Raw genomic sequence first — 19216 nt, forward strand, 5'->3', positions numbered from 1 at the left:
CTTTTTAATGCAAAAACAACAAGTTATTTTATTTTAAATTGCTTATTAAATACAACAGTAAAAACATGAATCCATATTGTACCTGCAGGAGCCTCTTTAAATTGTGGTTCATGTGCAGTCAAGTCTTTTCTGAGTAAACAGCCGCTGTGGTTTATCAGAAGAACAAAGTCACCACAGATTTTGTCTTACAGAGTAGTTGTGTACGCAAACAGACACATAAACACTTGCAGAAATCAAATTCAATAAAATGGCACTTTTAAATCAAAATGATGTTGACAAAAGTGCTACCTCATTCCTATTCCCAACAACAACAAAAAAAAAGTACAATGCAAAAAACAGAAAGGTATTTAATTGAAAAGAAGAAAATATATAATGATGTGGCGTCACATATCAATGAGTACAGATACATCTTGAGGTTTGGCCCTAAACATCCTAGTTGAAGAAAGAATCCAGACAGAGACGAGCTTTAAAAACCACAGCTTTGAAACTGCAGCTACCTTTTAAATGAAACGACAGGATGGGGGTGGTGTTGTCTCTCTTTTTGAAGCAGGCAGAGGCAAATATGAGATGTCAGTTTGATGGCAGATTGAGATGATGGGGACATACTTTTGCAAAAAGTAAATTGATTCTGACAAATTTGTAAATATATGTGTGTTTAGAAAGTTTGAATGAAAAAACAAACAACTGAACATCTAATGATGCAGAGTCCTGGGTGTGATTTCTTTTCTTTTCTTTAAATGACTAAAATAACATACAGACAGCATAAAATTAAGAAAAAGTTTCATTTCTTCATCTGATTAATAAAAGGGTGTGTCGTTAGAGTTCCCGGTAATTTACTTTTCAGATTGTTTCTCTTGTTTAAATCCAAACAGTTGTGTTGTGATGCTATTGCTCTTTGTCCACTTTGTCCATCTTCTTCACCATCCTGTAAAATAAAAGGGTAATTGATAATCATGGGGAGCACTTTGTAGGTACTTTCTATTCTTTTCATTGCTGTGCTGGATCATGGGGTTATTGGAGGCTCTGATGGGCAAATGAGGCAGAGTTTGCTCGTCCATTGAAGGGCAACACAAAAACGGACACACATTCAAACCAAAGGCACTATTTTGAATCACCAATCAAACTATGAAGTATATTTTTCAAACGTGAGAGGAAGCTGGAGTGCCCATGCATACACCTTGATGAGGAGCCAACACTTCACAGAAAGGACCAAGAGGGGAATTAAACAAGGGCCCGAATAGTACAAACCATTACATCACCAGCATCCCAACAACAGTTTGTATTTGACCATTTCTGTCTCGGACAGTCAAAGTGCAAATCTCGACAAAAAGACTCAGAAGGCCATTGGATAATGAACAGCAACAATCTGCCACAGAAATACTGAATGATTGCTGCCAATGACAGATTTCTGAACACCTCGCTGCAGGAAGGAACGCTATCGCAGATCTTTCTTTCTGTCAGCTATTAGACTCTACAACACCTCATAGACACTGGACAATAATGATTGCTTTCATTAATTTTTCAATGCATTTCATGTTTTATTTGTACTCTCTACTGTGTTTCATAAAGTTATGGTAGCAAGGTTATTTCCCCTTTGTGAGATCAAAACATTTTTATTCTTTTCAATGATCTCGGTTGTAAACTGGCATTTGACAAAAAACAAAACAAGTAATAATTTGCCTTCCGGATTAAAAAAGGGCTGATGTTTATGTTGAATTCTGATCTCAGAAGATGAGAAATTTCTTTGGAAGTCAAAACACAGATGTGTAAAAGCATGTATTTGTCATATAAGTCCATGTATCCAGAACATGTATCCCAACTCCAACCATTTTTAAAAATGAATTACTCACATTTGTACAGGTGACCCAAAAGTAGAATAGCATGACCAATATATAATAACTATCTGCACAATAAAATTATAAAAACTTAGCAAAATTACAGCAAATAATTTTTGTGCTCTCCAATTCCCGCCAAAAAGAAATCACCATGGTGACTGGACTATAACTCAAACTACTTTATTTTCTTGATTGGAAAATCTGACTCAAAAGAGACCACTTCCTTTCCCACAGCTCACTGCTAAGTGTCGTTGCTTAATGTTGAAATTGTGATGACAGACGTCAAGCAGCACGTATTTTTCAAAATTGACCTTGATTTTTTTCAGGCCAGAGCAAAGTAATCTGAAAGCGTTAACCACTGTCTTACACAACTTGATTTGGTTGGAAATTACTTCAACTTTTACTCTTTTGATCTCTTTTAAAGTTTGATTTCTGTCATTTATAAGTAGCTTCCAATTCACACTAAATTGATTCTTCTGTGTTTTTCTTGGAAAATATCCATGTTTTTTCCCCAAATTTCTTTTGTCTCGTGGAATTTCCATACAACATCAGATTAACTCCAACCTGACCCTCAAAGTTATACTTACCAAATCCTTTCATTAACCCTCAGATGATCTGTCCTGCTCAGCGAGATCCGAAGCTTTTAACTCTTTTTTAAGAAAAAAAGAAAACATTTCAAATGAAAACAATTCACTCCACATTGACATTCAGGCTAAGATTTGCATCTTAAATTCAAACAATATATTATAATTCAAATAATCCTTTTGGACACGGGAAAAGTGAACAGTATGCAAACATTTAAAAACATCAAACGTGTTGGTAAGTTGGTAAAAGGATGATTCGCTGTGGCGACCCTCGATGGGAGAAGCCGAAAGAGAAAGAAACGTGTTGGTAAGTGCATGACAACCTGTCAACAAAATTGCAGCTACAAGGAATCTTTTTCTTTGTCAAAATTTTAAACACAAAGTCATTCAACTTTTTAATCTTTGTGTACATACTTTTAAACCTACAAAAAACACCAAGCATGTCACACATGCCCCTGAATGGTCAAAGAACGCCTGGACATGCTTTGCCAAGGACAGTGTGAACGGTACAATTGGCAAAAATGATAAATTTACCTCCATCAAAGGCCAGTGTGACTTTTGGTACTTTATATGTATGCAACTTTGTACACTTAGCTTAGAGTAAATAATGTACAAGTAAATTATGTAATAAGCATTAATGCAAAATGCCATTCGAAATGTGTGCTTTAGAAAAGTTGTTTTATAATGTTGACCACCATAAAGCATCTTGAAAATCCCTCAAACAACAATGATAAATAAGGTGTAAAATGTAAAACTCTGGTGTTCTAAAGCATACCTTTTCCCTTTGCAGTGTTTGTCCTACCTTTGCACTGCTCACACTTTTGCTTTGTTCTCATCACAATTAGAGTGATGTTCATGAGTACACAACAGGCTAACAAGGATCCAAGGACGATGGCATCAGGGGACAGTTGTTCTGGAACGCAAAAATACAGTAATTTGAACTGTATTGTTCTCTTAGGTACACGCAATCAAGATTTTTAGTGACTTGACCTGTATTTGATGGACATCTATATGAGTAACAGTAAGATGCATTTTCATTAAAGAGGAAAGCATGTACCCATTGCTCAATTATTTTGTACTGCTGCCAAGTTAAGAGTCACACATTGTCTCAAACTGTGAGATAATCTAGTAGAGCAGAATTCTTTCCTAAAAGTCTTGTTTTTTAACTTTTGTTCCGTCATCAGCAAAAAACATTAACTGGTTATTATCAAAACATAGTTTGCTTTTGAAAACTTCAAACATATGTGGTTTAATCATAAATAGATGGAATACAGCAAGCATACTTATCTGCACTTTGGTTCCTTCACCGAACAGGATTTCTCCACACAAGACCACAGCACAGTAGTAAACACCAGAATCCGACAGGCCCCTTATTGTTTGGGTTAGATTGTAGATACATCTCATTCCTTTTTGAACATCACAGCTGGATCTGGTTGTGTAAATGAGGTGGGGATGTGATTCTGATCCAGCTCTGTACCAGTAAACTCTGTGTTTACCTGAGCACAGGTCTGAGTTTTCTCTGGTGTTTAACAAAACTGAACAGAAGAGATTTACTGACTGGCCTGAAAGAACTGCCTCCATAATGGAACTTTGGTTTACAAATATGGTTTTAGGTCTCTTTTTTGGATCTGTGGAATTAATAAAATCACATTGAAGAATATAAATTAGAAATATTGAAGATTTTTTAAGTAATACAGCAAATGAATTAATAAAATTTACCTTTTACCATCAAACGATTGCCACTGATGAAGCGGAGTTTGTAGGCTGCTCCTGCCTGACAGATGTACATGCCTTCATCCTCTTTGCTAATATTTCTTATGTTGAGGGAATATATATTACCTACATTCACCATATTGAATCTTGGGGTATCAAATTGTTGCTCCAGTTTTAGTTGACCAAAATTGCCTGAACTGACCATTTGGAACCTGTACCCAAACTGAAACTTGTACCAAAAGAATAAACCATGATCAACACCAGAAGTTAAGCAAGTCAGAGTCACATTGTCCCCAAGTTCAGCTGAGATCTGCTGAAGAAGCTCCAGGTTTTGAACCACAGCTACAGAGGAGATGCAAAAAAAAACATAGAATGTCATCAGACAAACATTTGAAGTACATACAAATGTTATTTTATGCCCAGCATGACAGTGTACACTTACTTAGTAAATTGAGCAAAATCAAAGCAGCCAGTCCTCTGATCATTGCTGCATTTCCTTCTCTCTTGCTTGAATGCAGACAACAGATAAAGCACTTCCTGCTGTTTTGTGGTGCTAGACGGTTTTTACACCCATTTCTTACACTGATGTTGAAGCAAGATTTCAACAACATAAGCAACACACAAAAAAACGAAAACAATAAAGACATTGTACCATAAAGAAATCAATTCAACAATTTGTGCTTTTCCTTTAAATATCTTTAAAATATGTTCCAAACTAATACTTGACATCATTGTCTTGTTTGAAATGAGTGTAAAAGTTTAAATTGGTTAGTTTTTAACAGTTTTAATTTATTTTTCCTAGATGTGTACATACTTCTGAAACAAAAGATAGTAATCATATTACTTTTACAAGCACACACACACACAATTAATGTGCTTGACAATACTTTTCTCTGGGATTGCTTTTATGCTCCAATAAAAACATTTTTCTTCTTTTGCAGAAGTGGCCTAGCACATCTGGGGTTAAGACCCTCACCCTAAATGGCTAAAGGTTTTAAATTTTAAAAAAATAAGGTTAAAGTCCCATTACGTGTCACACATCTTGGGAAATTTGATCTCCACATTTGACCCAGTCACTGAGGGAGCGGTGAGCTGTGCAGACAGTTTGCTCGGGAACCATTTAGTGGTTTAACTGAGAAGCTAACCCCTAAATGTTGAGTGTCAAGCAGAGAGGTCCCATTTTTAGAGTCTTTGGTTTGGTTTGACTTGGCCTGGATTTGAACTCATGACCTTCCAGTCTCAGGATGGACACTCACCCACAAGGCCACATGCGTGTTTGAAGATGGCACTGTTACAAATTCGTCAGGTATTGACAGTAGTGTTAGCCCACATGGACCACAACAGAGAATTACTGCAAAAAAGGTCACCAAAAAGCACACAGATTGTCAGCAGCAAAGCTGACAGCTGTGATCTTAATGTGATCATAATAACTTTTTGTGTAAAACAAGTCATAACTCACAATCCATTTATGTTTCAGTGTTACTCATGAGCAATTGCCCTGTTTGTTTTGCAGAATACCTTGCTTCAGTCATTACTGGTCACCTGGATCAGGCATGTTAAGTCAATTAGAAACTGGGCTCACTCAGTTCATGTGATGAGGAATTAGCTGCAAAACAAGCAGATAATGAGGAGGGCATTCCAAGAAGCATGTTTAAACTACCCTGACATTAAGCCTGAACTTTGGCTGAAATCCGCCTGAACTTGCTACTCTGGGTATGTCGGTTCCAAAAGACGGGATATGGGTTACCGTAATTACACTCGACTTGGTAACCCTGGGTTAATGCACGTGCACATCAAGTACATAAAGACATTCTCAATGGATCGCCGATTTCTGGAATCACCATGGAAACGCGTGGAGAACAAAAGAGAGCGCTATCCTTTAATGAGACAGAGTTGGAGATTAATGACGGCGTATGAAGATTATAAGACCATCAAAAAGTAACACGGCTGCATCAGCAAAAGAAAAAGTTTCTGCTTGGAGAAGAAGAACAGACAAAGTAAACGCAGGAGTTTCTGATCTTATTTCCATTTTCCTTGTGACGCATGTATATTTAACTTATCAAATTTTGCCACCTTAGATGAAATTCTTCTATTGGTAACAATTAATTGAGTTAAATTTATTCAACCTAATTTCTTACGTCTATAAAACTTAATTAGTGTTTAAACAACTCAAATTTACATATTTATCTAACTAAATGTCATATTAGTCCTATTCAATTAATCCTTTTTCCATCTTAATTAATTATAATTCTTGAATACTCATATGTCTAAGTTTGAGCCGGCAGACATACTCATTTTTATAAGGATAAAAAGAACCACATTGCTTACATTTTGGGCAGACATTTACCAACATTGACATTTAATGGTCTGCTGGTAGGGGTGCTATATAAACTTATCATCCTCTCCCTCCCTCTCACTCATGGTGCAGAGACTTAAGCAAAGTAGGACAAAATAACTCGGTAACACAGTAAAACATCTAAACAACTAAACACATTTGGTCAAAAACCCACACTTAAACCCAAATCCGTCTAGACAGGCAGAGGAAATGGTATCCCACAATCCCTTGCGGTGCCGATCTAACAGCAGCACCAAAGTTACACCCACTTAACTGAATTAATTTGAATGAAAGTAAAATAACTGTCTGAAACTACGCTATTTTTAAACTGACTTAAAAAATTATTTTCTTAACTGAAGCAAATAATTAAGTTAGATCAACAATTTAAAAAAATATATTTTTCCAACATCCATACGTGGTCTTATCACCCTCTCATGGTGGAAAAAGTATTATCTGAGCTTCTTCATCCACTAAATCATCTTCAAATGGACACGCCATGCTGCTTCACCTCTCTGAAAACAAACTAACCTTCAACTAAACCTGCTCCAGACCAGGTTATGTTCCGAGCATGAGTTGCCATGGCAACTTGACATACCCTGAAACATACCTCCATTTCTGGAACCGAAAGCTTCCTCTTCAACTTCCTTAGCCTCAAACTTACTGTGGGAGCTAGCACGACCTGCTTTCTGGAATAACCCCCAGGAGTAAACATGCCTGGAACAGGAACGAACCAGAGTTTTGACATTCAAAATAAAAACTTAAAAAGAGTCCATTATTGCATCAGTCATACAGTTTTATATATTCCTTCAACGTTTTAAAAAAGGTCCAAAAAATACAAAGGAGCATTGTAGCGATGGGCACTTTGATTCTTTCTCGGGAGCCGATTCTTTTAATTCAAGTCTTGGGAAACAGTTGGCACTTTGGACCCTCAACTCTGGACACTTTACCAATGTTTTTTTTGCGGGCCTTTATTCTACTGTGACTTTGCAAAAAATAATGGTTTATATGTTAAAAAAATGCAAAAAAAAATGTGTGTAGTGTATTCATTAGAAGACACTCACATATGATAACTTTTTATTACTTAATCTTTTCCTTTTACTGTTTTAAAGAATTTAAAAAAAAATTTAAGAATGTTCTGCTCCTCTTCATTTATGAAATTGTAAAAAAAAAAGTATTTTTAATGTGAAGAAAAGAAATAAAAGGTCCAATAAATAAATAACAAAACTTTTGACTTTTGAAATTTCGCAAATTAACCAGTTTGTAGACTTGTTGTCCCGCATTAACCCCAGAAGGGAAAAATAAAAACAAGAATATCGTTAGAAGAACCTTTTTTATTGCCTTTATGAAAATGTAATAAATATTATAAAGTTAAGGAGCTGGCTCCCTCTTTCTGGCGGTCAATCAGTCTCCCAGGTGCTGCTGTAGTGGGCGCGCTAGCTCCAGTCCCATGGGGCTTGCAACAGTCTGGCAGCCTGTTCATGATGTACCGGGACAGATTCCTGGCAACCCGGCAGGCCCAAAAGGTTGATTGATTGACGACGCAGTGAATTGCCAATGTTCAGGTATTTGAAACAGCTTGCCAAATTTACAACACGTACGTGCAAATTCTCTTGCAATTTCGAGTTTCTCTAAAACCCATAGAAAAAAGAGCGACAACAACTGCCCATCACTATGTGCTTCTCCCGAACTAACACAGCGGTGCGCGGGCTTCAAAAGAAGAAAACACTGCAGAGTGGAGTCAGGATGCAGCGGCTCAGTCTGAAGAGCAGTGAAATACACCTGAGTCACTATTTGTCCCACTGTACTTTGTATTTTTTTCATGATCATTTTAAATTTTCTCCCGTTAAATCCAATTACTCGGGTCGTGGTGGGCCTTCTGAAGCCTTCTGTTCACATTGATGATTAAAATTATTATTTGACAGTAGAGTAAAGAAGTTATTTGTTGAAAAAAACGTTTCTAAAGTACTTTTATTTGTAAAACAAATGCTTGAGCCTGTAAAATGGTTTGTTCTTTCTTTTCAATGTATAATAGACTATTTATTTGTATAATAATTGTAAAAAAAAATGAAGGTTTCTACTTCACGGATTTTGCCTATCACGGGTTCTTTTTGGAACGTAACCCCCGCGAAAAACAAGGGTTTACTGTATTCCTGTATTTGCAGCTGTGAGACATATTTCACCCCAATCACACACATAGACAACACACACACACACACACACACACACACACACAGGTGCATAGGTGTTATGACTTTTGACAGGAACCATTTATGTGGGAAAACTCAACTCATATTCAGTGTACATTCAACAGGGGAGGGGCAAAATATTTAAAAGATTCTCTGCATGGGAGTCCTTCCAACATTACAGTCTGTCAGGCAGACCTTTACAAAATGAGCAGCAGAAGCAGAAATGTGACAGTCCAGGAGGCTCTGGAAGTCATCACTGATCATGATCAGAAGAAGACTATCTGGAGCTGAATCCTGATTCTAATGATTCTGATTTTGAACCAGATGAGGGAATAATTATTCCTGTTCCTCCAAGCAAGACATTCATATCAAAGAATGGTGAAATACATTGATCTCCATCCCCAAATATGCGTCAGACAAACTTGTCTGCAGAAAAGATAATAAAGACAGTGCCAGGGCCCACTAGGATGGCAGTGACCCATGTGACCATGTCAATACAATTCAATTCAATTCAATTTTATTTATATAGCCCAAATTCACAACAACAGTCGTCTCGATGGGCTTCATGTCAGTAATTGAAAATGTAAAACATGAAATCAAAAGGATCATAAATACATAGAATTCAATAGGAAAATGATAAATTGAACTAACAAACTGACTAGACTAAACTGGACATCCCTGCCCTTAGACCCTCCTTCGCGTAAGGAAAAACTCCTAATAAAAAAAAAACGGATTCCGGAACATACTAAGAAACCTCAGGTGTGTCCACATGAAGGAGGGATCCTCCCCCAGGAGGGACAGGCGTTTTACCAGAACTCATAGAGAATAATTAATTTATCTAACTTTAAAACTACATATTTAAAGTCCAGCAGACAAGCTTCATCCAGATGGAGTTGGGGGGACAGTCCACTTTGGAGTGGAGCTGCTCCTCCAGATCAAGAAAAGAACATCTGAGGTGACTTATTGGGCAGATCCCTCATTAAGGTTGCAGAGACTGACCAGCAAGTGCCTTGGGATCTCCCTGGAAATCTCTGCTTAGACTGCTGCCCTCACCATCTGGCTCTGGGTGGACAGCAGAAGATGGATGGAGAATCCAATGTGTGAAAAATATGTCTACCACACAACATTGCAGCACTGAAATCCTTTCATAATTGATGCATCGCAATGCCTATTTGACTGTGCATCTTTAAATTTCCCATAAAGTTGAATAGCTGTAATTCTGTGTCAAATTAGACTTTTAACACGCTTTTACAGAATTGTTTTTCACAAAATCTGATTTATAGGATATAAAGTAAGTCTCTGAAGTAAGTCCTAGTTTTAAATTGCATCGTTAAATGATATTACACATTGCAACTAAAAGAAAACAAAGAAGTCATGATAAAATAGAAACAGAGAAAGAAAATGACCTACCTACACTCATTTGTTTACATGCTCTCCCACTAGCTTATCTATTAGTCTGCAAGTGGATGCATTAGAATAGAGTGGAGCAGGGAGCCTGTGGCCTGCAGACTGTTGCTTCTATGTCGCAACCACAAGCTTTTACAAACTGCTTCTTTTATTAACAACGATCTGAATAAATTCTCAGAAATGGAAGTTGACCTTAAGTTTCTTCATATATGTCCTCCATCATCTGAAAAAATGCCACATCATCATGTTAAAACACCATTTTCATCAGAGTGGGTCTTTAAGATGCTTTCTTGAGAAAACAAGCTATGATTTAATTCGGTTTTGTCCAGTAAATGTTTGTTTTCACGAATTAACATGCAATTGTCTTTCTTTCGAGAAAACAAGCTGGTGGGGAAAACAGTTGCAGAAATAGTAGTTTTTGTCTTTTGTAGTCATTAAAAATCAAGAAAAAGATAGTAAATGTAACAGGTTAGGTTATAAAATCCTCCAAAAAATATTGACACTGGCAAACAAACTAATATATTCAAAATAGGATCACTTTCAGCAAAAATCCAAACTCCCCTTTCAAATAGACAATTGGCTGATGATATACAGAAATACAAAATGGATCGATGTCATCCTCATAAATCCGACATTTACATTCCAAGTACACAACTTTTAATAATCTCTTTTGTTTGCATAAATACAGGTCTCCTTGGACTCCCTCCTCATGCTTCTCTGTCTTTTTGACTTCCTCGAGGAGAACTCAAGTGCGACATAATGCAATCCGTCATCTTCCTCACCCTGTAAAGTAATGATAAATTATTAAAAAAAGGTGTTGAGATGTTGAAACATTCAGATTAACATTTGCACATCTTATGTGTGGATTGTCCCAAATAAAGCAGTGTTTATGTAAAAAAATTAGTAGGGTTCAGAATGAAGAAATGTATTCACAATCAATCGTAACACATTAAATAAACCAATGCTGTAAGTAAACATGATGCAGAAACTATAATGTCTAACTGTAAATAGGTCATTAGTAAACTAATTAGACACTGAATGCCAATCCACACAAACCACAATAACTATAAGAGGTGAAACTCAATCAATATTATATGGCAGAATTATGGTAGTATAAAAAATAAAAAAGGGAAATGATAAAAATGGAATGGAAAGATTAATAATTTTTCCCCTTTTACAACAACTACTAGTAACTTTTCATTTCATATCATCTTACTTATTTATATGTGTGTTCAGAAACCTGAGATATGGATAGACTGCAACTGTGCTTCTTTTTAGGAAACATTAAACTTTCCAACAATCAGTTTGGCTGAACAAACACATGAGCTTCCTCATGTATGAGCTTTTTTTAACCTAAATAATCAACTGGGTTGTAACAGCCACTTTTGCTATTAATTACCAAGTAACGGTACTTTTCTTTTGAAAGTTGGAACTTTCTTTTATGATGTTTAAATTATATTTACCAAGTCAGCCTGTTGATCCCCAGCTGGTCCATCATTTTCGGCATTAGTATGAGCTTTACCATCTAAGAAAAATAACAAAAAAAGTAATTATTTAAGCCAATGTAGTCTTTCAATATTTACATTTCTTAAGCTGCCTTCCAACGTGATTCACGTGGTTTCAATGTTAAGTCAATGTCCAGACGCATGCGAGCTTTGGGGCAGCTCATCAGTCTAGCAGCAGCGTGGTTTGAGCGTCAGGGCGCGGTTCGGGTGGTGCAGTCAGAGTTTTAAAAAATGTAACTTTGGTAAAGAAGATGCACCGTGTCAACCAAGCAGTGACTTAACTTTGGCCTTTGACATGCTCAATAAGCAAACGGTGGGTGGCGTCCAAAACCAACGTGGGTGAGAAGCTGATCTTTCTCCTCCCAAACTTTATGAACTTTTTCTCATTTAAATTGAGACAATAATAAAAAGTGACTCTAATTTAGTTTTTGTTTTGTCCCTCCTCTGACTAATTCGGGACAGCAAGTCATCAAACTGGGTCACAGAGAGATAGAAGTACCACTGAAAACAGCCGTCATGCTGTTGCAGCTCCTGCAGTAGATGGTCAACCTCACCGAAGGGGAAAAGTCTCTGAATGATCTCATGAACCCAGACATGGAGATGTGATTACCAATGCGTTTGTAGAGCTCTTCCATAAAAATAAACCTGATCTATCCACATCACCCATGCACTATAAATACACGTTTTTAAATATACATAGATGCTGCTCTATGTAGCGATCAGGCTATAAACATCTGGCAGTAGCTCCTCCCACACGCATATAGGGCTTCAAGTTTATGAAACATTTTTTTGAATTTTCTGCACATCCAAATAGAGGCGGCCGACGGGATTTTGTCACGCAAAACGCACTCGGTGTAAACATAGCGCTGGAATAAAATCATTTCGCAGTATCAGACTACTGGTGGAATAGACCTTTTATTTCTAGTTCCCTGTCCCTCAGTTCAAGCACATTTGTTTTTGAAGCTTTTAGTGGTAGCTGCAGCCTTAGATCACATCCAACTTGTCCATTTGTCTTTTTCCGATGTTTAAATTGAATAATATTTGACAACCTTTATCTAATTTAAAAATCTTTGTTGTTTGCATACTGTTTTAAAACTGTTAATCAGGTTCTGATCTGAGAATCTTGGTGTGCTTTCGGGACTCCGCATTCATTAATAATATTAATATTGGATTTGATTTAACTGACTTTTCCAGATGCTCAAAGTGCTTCCAACGTGTCCATTATTCATTCATACTTGGTGATGGATCTACTGATGGAGCCACAGTTTCCCCGGGGCAGACTGACAGAGGCGTGGCTGCCAGTTTGTGCCTACAGCCCCACTGACCATCACAGACACATTCATACGAATTGATACACCATTGGAGCCACACTGGAGGCAGGGAGGGTGAAGTGTCTTGCCTCCAGGACACAACAACAGATGACTGGGGTAGTGGGGATCGAGCCGCCAACCCTACGATCATTGGATGACCTGCTCAACTGCCTGAGCCACTGCTTATGGAAACATTTTTTAACATAAAAAATGTGACAACTGCTCTTAGGCAATTGAAATGCTATTTTTGTGGACATGTCTAAAATGTTCACACGACAGTGGTTTATTTGACCTAAGACACACGACGAGACATACGACTACAATCTATCCTCTGCTGCTGCGGCTTTGTGTGGGTTTGCAGTCTTCGATTTGATTGTGGTATGAGATTGTAAAATTGCTGAGCAGCATTTTCCTTATAGCAGATAAAATGATGGTTCTTGACGTTAAAAAAAAACAGTGCCACAGTTGTACTAGTTATCTAAGGAGTGTGAGGAGTTCTGTACTTCTTTTTATTGTTGTTTCTCTTTTGGCTTTTCCCATCAGGGGTCGCCACAGCGAATGAGTCGCATGGTAAACTTGGCAATGTTTTATGCCGGATGCCCTTCCTGATGCAACCCTCTCAAAGCCACCTGGCTTGGTACCGGCACAGAAGTAGAGAAGGGAACAGGGAGCAGCCCGGAGTCGAACCCTGGTTTCACGGACGGAAGGCGCCGCAAACCAACACGAGCTAAACCGGCTACACTCTGTACTTCTTTTTATTATTATTCATTTTTGTGGCTTTAGTTTCAATTCCTCTGCTTAAGATTAATTGTTCTTATGTCTGAATACATGTAAAAGTCTTCCAAAACCTACCTTTGCACTTGTCACAAACTGGATTTTGCTTTTTCCAGGTCACAATTAAAATGATATTTGCGAGGACACAGCAGGCCAGCAGTGTCCCGAGTATGAGAACATACGGACACACGCCTTGCCCTGGAATTAGACAACATCACATCCCATTACTTTACTGTGCAGTCTGCTCATAACTCATTTCAAGCATCCACATTAAAAAAAAGACAGTTGTTAAATCAAAAACAGGTAAAACATTATAATATTGAAGGTCCCCTTCTTCCCTCTATTACTCTAGTCTATTTTGGGTTGGGGTTATCACTATCATCAGAACAACCAAGACAGGGTAGAAAGACGTTTTGAGCGCTCATTTCACATCATAACAACTTAATAAAGCAAAACTTACAGAACTGTTGCAGCCGAACTAATACTATGCTACACATTTAAAAGACAAATGGTAGATGGCGTCTACTTATTTAACGCTTTACTACCCTTTTAGAAGGCCCAAAGCGCTTTACAGTCACAGTCCCATTCATCCAATGTGGGGTTCAGCGTCTTGCCCAATGACATTTCAACACATGGGCAGGCTGGGCGGGAACCAAATCAGCGATCTTCCTCTCAGGGGTCGACCGCTCTACCTCTGCATCACAGCTGGCCCACTTTCACTTTTTATGATTTCATTTATACAATTTTTATTTGTAAAAACATTTGAGACTTCCAGTTTTTTTGTAATAAATACAATACTTTCCAATACAATAAAAAAACCAAACAAACAAATATGTTGAAATACTGTATCTGTGATGCATGTTGAGACATAACATGATCGGAGCACGGCTGTAGAAAGTTCAGCCTAAGCTACGATGAAATGAGCTTTCATTGTAACAGCACACATGCTGAGAACACCTTAATTAGATACGAACAAACCCTAAAGATGGAGAAGATTCACAACCGTCTAGAAAACAATAAGAATCATAATATTGGTGCAAATTTCAGTGACGGCATTAAGGTTTGTGATCAATAGAATAACAAGTAAAGGATATTCAATATTTTATCCTTTCCATAAAGTGGTTGCAACAATAAACATCAATGACTGAATTTGTTTTATAACGAGATTCCCCAATTGCAGCCTAAATTGTACAGCTTTTTTCTTTTGAAGCAAAGCATTAGACCTATTGGAAAGCCAGGCCAGACTTCCTTCACAGGAATCACTGGGTTACCTAATTGAAAAACAGTTTTCATTTCTTTTTGCATGTTTAAATTTTAAGAAAAAAACTGAACGCTTCAAAAATGTAAGCACAGATCTGTTCCACAAAGATAGGCAGTGGGTGCTGTTGGGAATTGTTGATCATTTCAAATTCTGCAGTGTTCATTTCACTCGAGATAAGATGTAATATAAAATAAATGGCTCTCTAAAGCCCAGCACTAGGATGCATATAGAAGACATTTTATTAGTACAACACAAACTGTAAGTGCCACGGCCGTGTTTTAGGAACTACAGAATTAAAACGACTTTTTTTCCTCTTCATGTTTAAGTATGTAGGCTTACATACTTTAACCCGCTTTCCATTTCTGCTGTGTTAAAATTATTTTGTAATCCTATGTTGCAGTTCAACAGACACAGATTGTGAGCAAAAGAGGTAAAAACTAGGGGCTTTTTCTCACTGTATTGAATCAGATTCTTAGCTCTGCCAACTTGAGTTTTCAAATCTTGCCCGAATTTTCTGTAGCTTTAGCAACACAATTGAAAATGATGTCCCGGCTTAAAAAGTTCAGAAGAAAAAATTGGCTGACAGTTGTTTCAGATTGTGCATACTTTTAAATTATTAGATGCATTTTTCTAAGCCTTATATCAGAATTCAAGACAAAAATGTGCTATATGTGTCAAGCAATCCTACTTAAAAATAGATATGTAAACGTTAAATATAAGTCTAAAATGCTTTTTAGTGACATATATTTACCACAGTTGTTTGTACTAAGTTCTGATATAAAGGTAACAAGAATGCTGCAAACCTCAGAACGATTTAGGTTTGACAAAACCGCCAGCTAAGGGTTATGGGCTCAAAGAGGGGTCTACGGCCATGCTACTTGGTGCGGGCCATCTCTTTGCCCTGTACAAGTTTGCCTATTTTTTGCCAGCAGACAACCCGATTTTCCGCCTCCAGACGGCTTGTATCTACCCATAAGGGCAGTTGTGAATAAGGCTTTGGTTCAGGGTGTGCATTTGGTTTCCATGACCTCCCAGTTTCAGGGCAGACACTCACCACTAGGCAACTACGCATTTGCCCAGGAGTTTAAAGTAAAAACAAAAAGAGTCCCAAAAAAGGAGAATTGGGACAAAGTTTCCATTTGCTTGGTTTATGATTGCTTGGTTAATGATAAAAAGAGACTGCAGAGTTGTAGAGACAGCTGAGAAAATCATTGGGTGCCCTCTCCCCACCCTGACGGACATCTACTCCGCGCGCTGTCTCACTAGGGCTCAGAACATCATTAAGGACAGTTCACACCCCGGCTCAGACCTGTTCAACCTGATGCCCTCCGGGAGGCGCTACAGAGGCATCAGAAGCAAAACGAACAGACTAAAAAACAGCTTCTTTCCAAGGTTAATAACAATCCTCAATTCCCAAAAGCACAGATAAGAAACAAAAAACAAAAACAAAAAAAAAAAAACATACTCCTGTTTACTCTGTCCACAGTGTCATCTATCTACCTCATTGCCACCTCTGCACTTTGACATGTCTACGCACAGTTTTTTCATACGCAATTTTTGTACAATTATCTCGGCACTCTTCAGCACAGTTTACAGCTTATATTGCACACTTGTATATACTGTTTGTTTGCTTGTTTGATTTTATTATATTACAATGTTATCTTTACTACTTTTCCCTTCCTTACTGTTCTTGCACTGATGGTGATGCTTAAATCTCATTGTACTATGCACAATGACAATAAAGCCATTCTATTCTATTCTATTCTATTCTTATGGTTTGGTGTCTTTTACAGTTTTATTGCTGTGTAAACCTTTTGTATCTTTTGAAAATCATTTTGCTTATCGTGCTTTTTTAAAATGAGATTTAAAACCATTTTTCAAAGGAACGATGACATCAAATACATCAAAACATTTTTTAAGGTAATTTGCAGAATGTAGCGAAACGTTGACTTCTTTTGTTTTCCAGTGTGTGCGGCATGTCCCAGTCCCATTCAAACTTTGGCAGCAACACAAAGATTAATACATAAACAGTTGAAGACAAATTTGATAGAAATTGACTTTTTGGGTTCATGAAGAGCAATTGCATAAATTGTAAGCTATGAACCTCATTTAACAAGCCACCAAAAGAGTATTTTACATCTGCCAGACACATTGTGACCACCTTATTTTTTTTAGAAATGTTGTTATCAGATTGAATTTTTACTGAACTATTTCTGACACTGAATAATTCCCTGGTGTAATTGTAACATATGGAAATGAAACATTGTGAAACTTACTTATCTGCTCTTCAGTATCTTCACCAAACAGGATCTCTCTGCAGGAAGACACAGCACAGGAGTAGAGGCCAGGATCTAAAGAGTTCTTCATAGGTTTGGACACATGGTAGACACAGCTCTTGTCTTCTTGATCATCACAGCGGGAACTGGTTGTATAAATGATGTCTGGCTCAGACTCAAATCCTGCTCTGTAAAGGTAAGCTCTCTGTTCTCCCAGACACCGATCTGGGTTTTTCTCGGGCTGCCAAAGAAGAGAACACTGCCGATTCACTTTGCTTCCCGGCGACACAGATTCCAGATTGGATCCTTGTTAGACACAGACAAGTTTTGACATTTTCTTTTTGTTTTAGTACAGCGTGTAGAGTAAAGTGAACAATTTGTTTACCTTTTAGGACCAAATGACTGCCATAAATGAAAGTCATTGTGTATGATGTTCCTGCCTGACAGAAGTAAGTTCCTTGATCCTCTTTGCTGACGTTTCTTATTTCGAGGGAATACTCATTTCCTTCTTTTTTGGCACTGTATCTAGAGTTGTTGAACCCTTCCTTAAGAGGAAGGTCTGGACTACTGCCAAAAGCAATAGTTTGGATCATAAAACCAAACTGCAGTTTATGCCAGTAAACCATTCGCTGTTCCAACCCAACAGTTGTACATTTCATGATCACATTCTCACCAAAGGTCGCCTCAGTAATGGAGATCTTTTGAGAAAGCTGCAGGGTCTGTGGCACAGCTAAATAAAAAACAGAAAAAAACAACCTTGAATTTGCAAAATGAAATGACAACGTTATATAGAAAAGTGCAAGCAATACCAAAATAAATGCAGTTTGGCATTTGTCTGGGTAACTCACCAACTACACATAGAAAAAGGCAGGCAGCCAGTCTTACACTCATTGTAGCAAAACCTCTCTTGTTTGACTGACGTCTACCCACTCAGAGAGAAGACAAGTTAAACGACTTCGGCAAAGAAGTGTCACGATGATTGGTTGATGAACTAAAAATACACTTCCGGCAATTTTGCAACTCAGCACATTTGTACCTTTTTTCAAATGCTGTTGAGAAATCAAAAATGATTTGTTTATCAGGAAATAATTTCTACTTCTTCCAAAAGTTTTTAATTTGAAACTGATTTATATGTACACAGAAAAAGCTTTACTTCTGCTTTTGTTGAATAGGCTTTACATATTAGATTTATAAATTCAATAATTATTTAATTGTGTATTTTCTTCTATTGTATTTTATTCTAATAAGCTAATAATCCAAATACTGTACTGATATGCTTTTGAACTATTTCATCTTTTTACACTTTCAGGGTTTTTTAGATTTAAGTAATTATTCCTGGCCTTGGCAAAAACTAAAAGCAGATAAATCTAGATGAATGTTATACTTTAGTAAAAGATGATGACCTATAAGGAAAATGTCATCACTGTTTTGTAAAGAAATCAAACTAAAATGCTGTTGCTCTTCTTAAGTCGTTTAACCTTCTGGAACAACATTTTTACCATGTGTGCCATTTGTTAACATATTTTTTTGTTGATGCAAAAACCACAACCTCATAAGCAGTTACCTTAGCGCTGTAAAAAATAGCACAAAAAAGAGGTCAAGAGACTCTTAAGCGGTGCTGTCATCATTGTTTCTTTGGAAATATACATGATAGGCTGTGTGTCAGCCAAATACTGCTGACAGTTTCGGATAATACTTTGTGTGTTTAAAGTGAGCGGATGCATGTTTTTTTTTCATAAGTTCATAAGTCAAAGTTAAACTTTATATTTAGACGCACAGTTTTTTAAATACTTGATTATTATGAAGCGACAAAACAGACTCTAAACTGCTTAGATTTTTTGTACTTCTATATACAAGCTGACTCCTTCAGGAACAAATTTACTTGTTAACATAACTACTTTCCCAGAAATAGCTCAACAGTGATAAAGAAATGCAGTCATTGGCTAAGAGTGCTGCTCCGGTTGTTTTGGGATGCACTGGGCCTTTTTTTCACCCTCCCCACTGTAACAAATCAAATCAGATCAAACTTT

The 19216-nt window shown here is 37.3% G+C and overlaps 2 protein-coding genes across 2 annotated transcripts; both read right to left on the bottom strand.

Annotated features, from left to right (window-relative positions):
• Positions 1 to 718: 718 nt before the first annotated feature.
• On the bottom strand, positions 719 to 4676 carry LOC101165565 (uncharacterized). The gene is made up of 6 exons (XM_004073022.3): positions 4575 to 4676; positions 4139 to 4474; positions 3703 to 4047; positions 3222 to 3332; positions 2423 to 2484; positions 719 to 925 (listed from the first exon to the last, which is right to left on the bottom strand). The coding sequence occupies exons 1-5, from the start codon at positions 4615 to 4617 to the stop codon at positions 2435 to 2437; spliced, it is 885 nt and encodes a 294-aa protein (XP_004073070.1). The 5' UTR covers positions 4618 to 4676; the 3' UTR covers positions 719 to 925; positions 2423 to 2434.
• A 5912-nt stretch (positions 4677 to 10588) lies between these two features.
• On the bottom strand, positions 10589 to 18138 carry LOC101171174 (uncharacterized). Its single transcript, XM_004073045.5, has 6 exons — positions 18035 to 18138; positions 17572 to 17916; positions 17187 to 17492; positions 13728 to 13847; positions 11524 to 11585; positions 10589 to 10843 (listed from the first exon to the last, which is right to left on the bottom strand). The coding sequence occupies exons 1-6, from the start codon at positions 18075 to 18077 to the stop codon at positions 10718 to 10720; spliced, it is 1002 nt and encodes a 333-aa protein (XP_004073093.1). The 5' UTR covers positions 18078 to 18138; the 3' UTR covers positions 10589 to 10717.
• Positions 18139 to 19216: the final 1078 nt, after the last annotated feature.

The sequence above is a fragment of the Oryzias latipes genome, chromosome 10, assembly GCF_053564925.1.
Source record: "Oryzias latipes strain Hd-rR chromosome 10, Olatipes_Hd-rR_3.1".
Classification (NCBI taxonomy): Eukaryota; Metazoa; Chordata; class Actinopteri; order Beloniformes; family Adrianichthyidae; genus Oryzias; species Oryzias latipes.

Coding starts and splice junctions, on each gene's coding strand:
- LOC101171174 (XM_004073045.5), bottom strand. CDS start 18,077: ATGAGTGTAAGACTGGCTGCCTGCCTTTTTCTATGTGTAGTTG. Junction 17,493..17,571: donor CAGTCATTTGGTCCTAAAAG/GTAAACAAATTG, acceptor GTGTCTAACAAG/GATCCAATCTGGAATCTGTG. Junction 11,586..13,727: donor AGTTTGTGACAAGTGCAAAG/GTAGGTTTTGGA, acceptor TATTTTTCTTAG/ATGGTAAAGCTCATACTAAT.
- LOC101165565 (XM_004073022.3), bottom strand. CDS start 4,617: ATGATCAGAGGACTGGCTGCTTTGATTTTGCTCAATTTACTAA. Junction 4,475..4,574: donor GATTTTGCTCAATTTACTAA/GTAAGTGTACAC, acceptor TCTCCTCTGTAG/CTGTGGTTCAAAACCTGGAG. Junction 2,485..3,221: donor AAAGTGTGAGCAGTGCAAAG/GTAGGACAAACA, acceptor TTCTTAAAAAAG/AGTTAAAAGCTTCGGATCTC.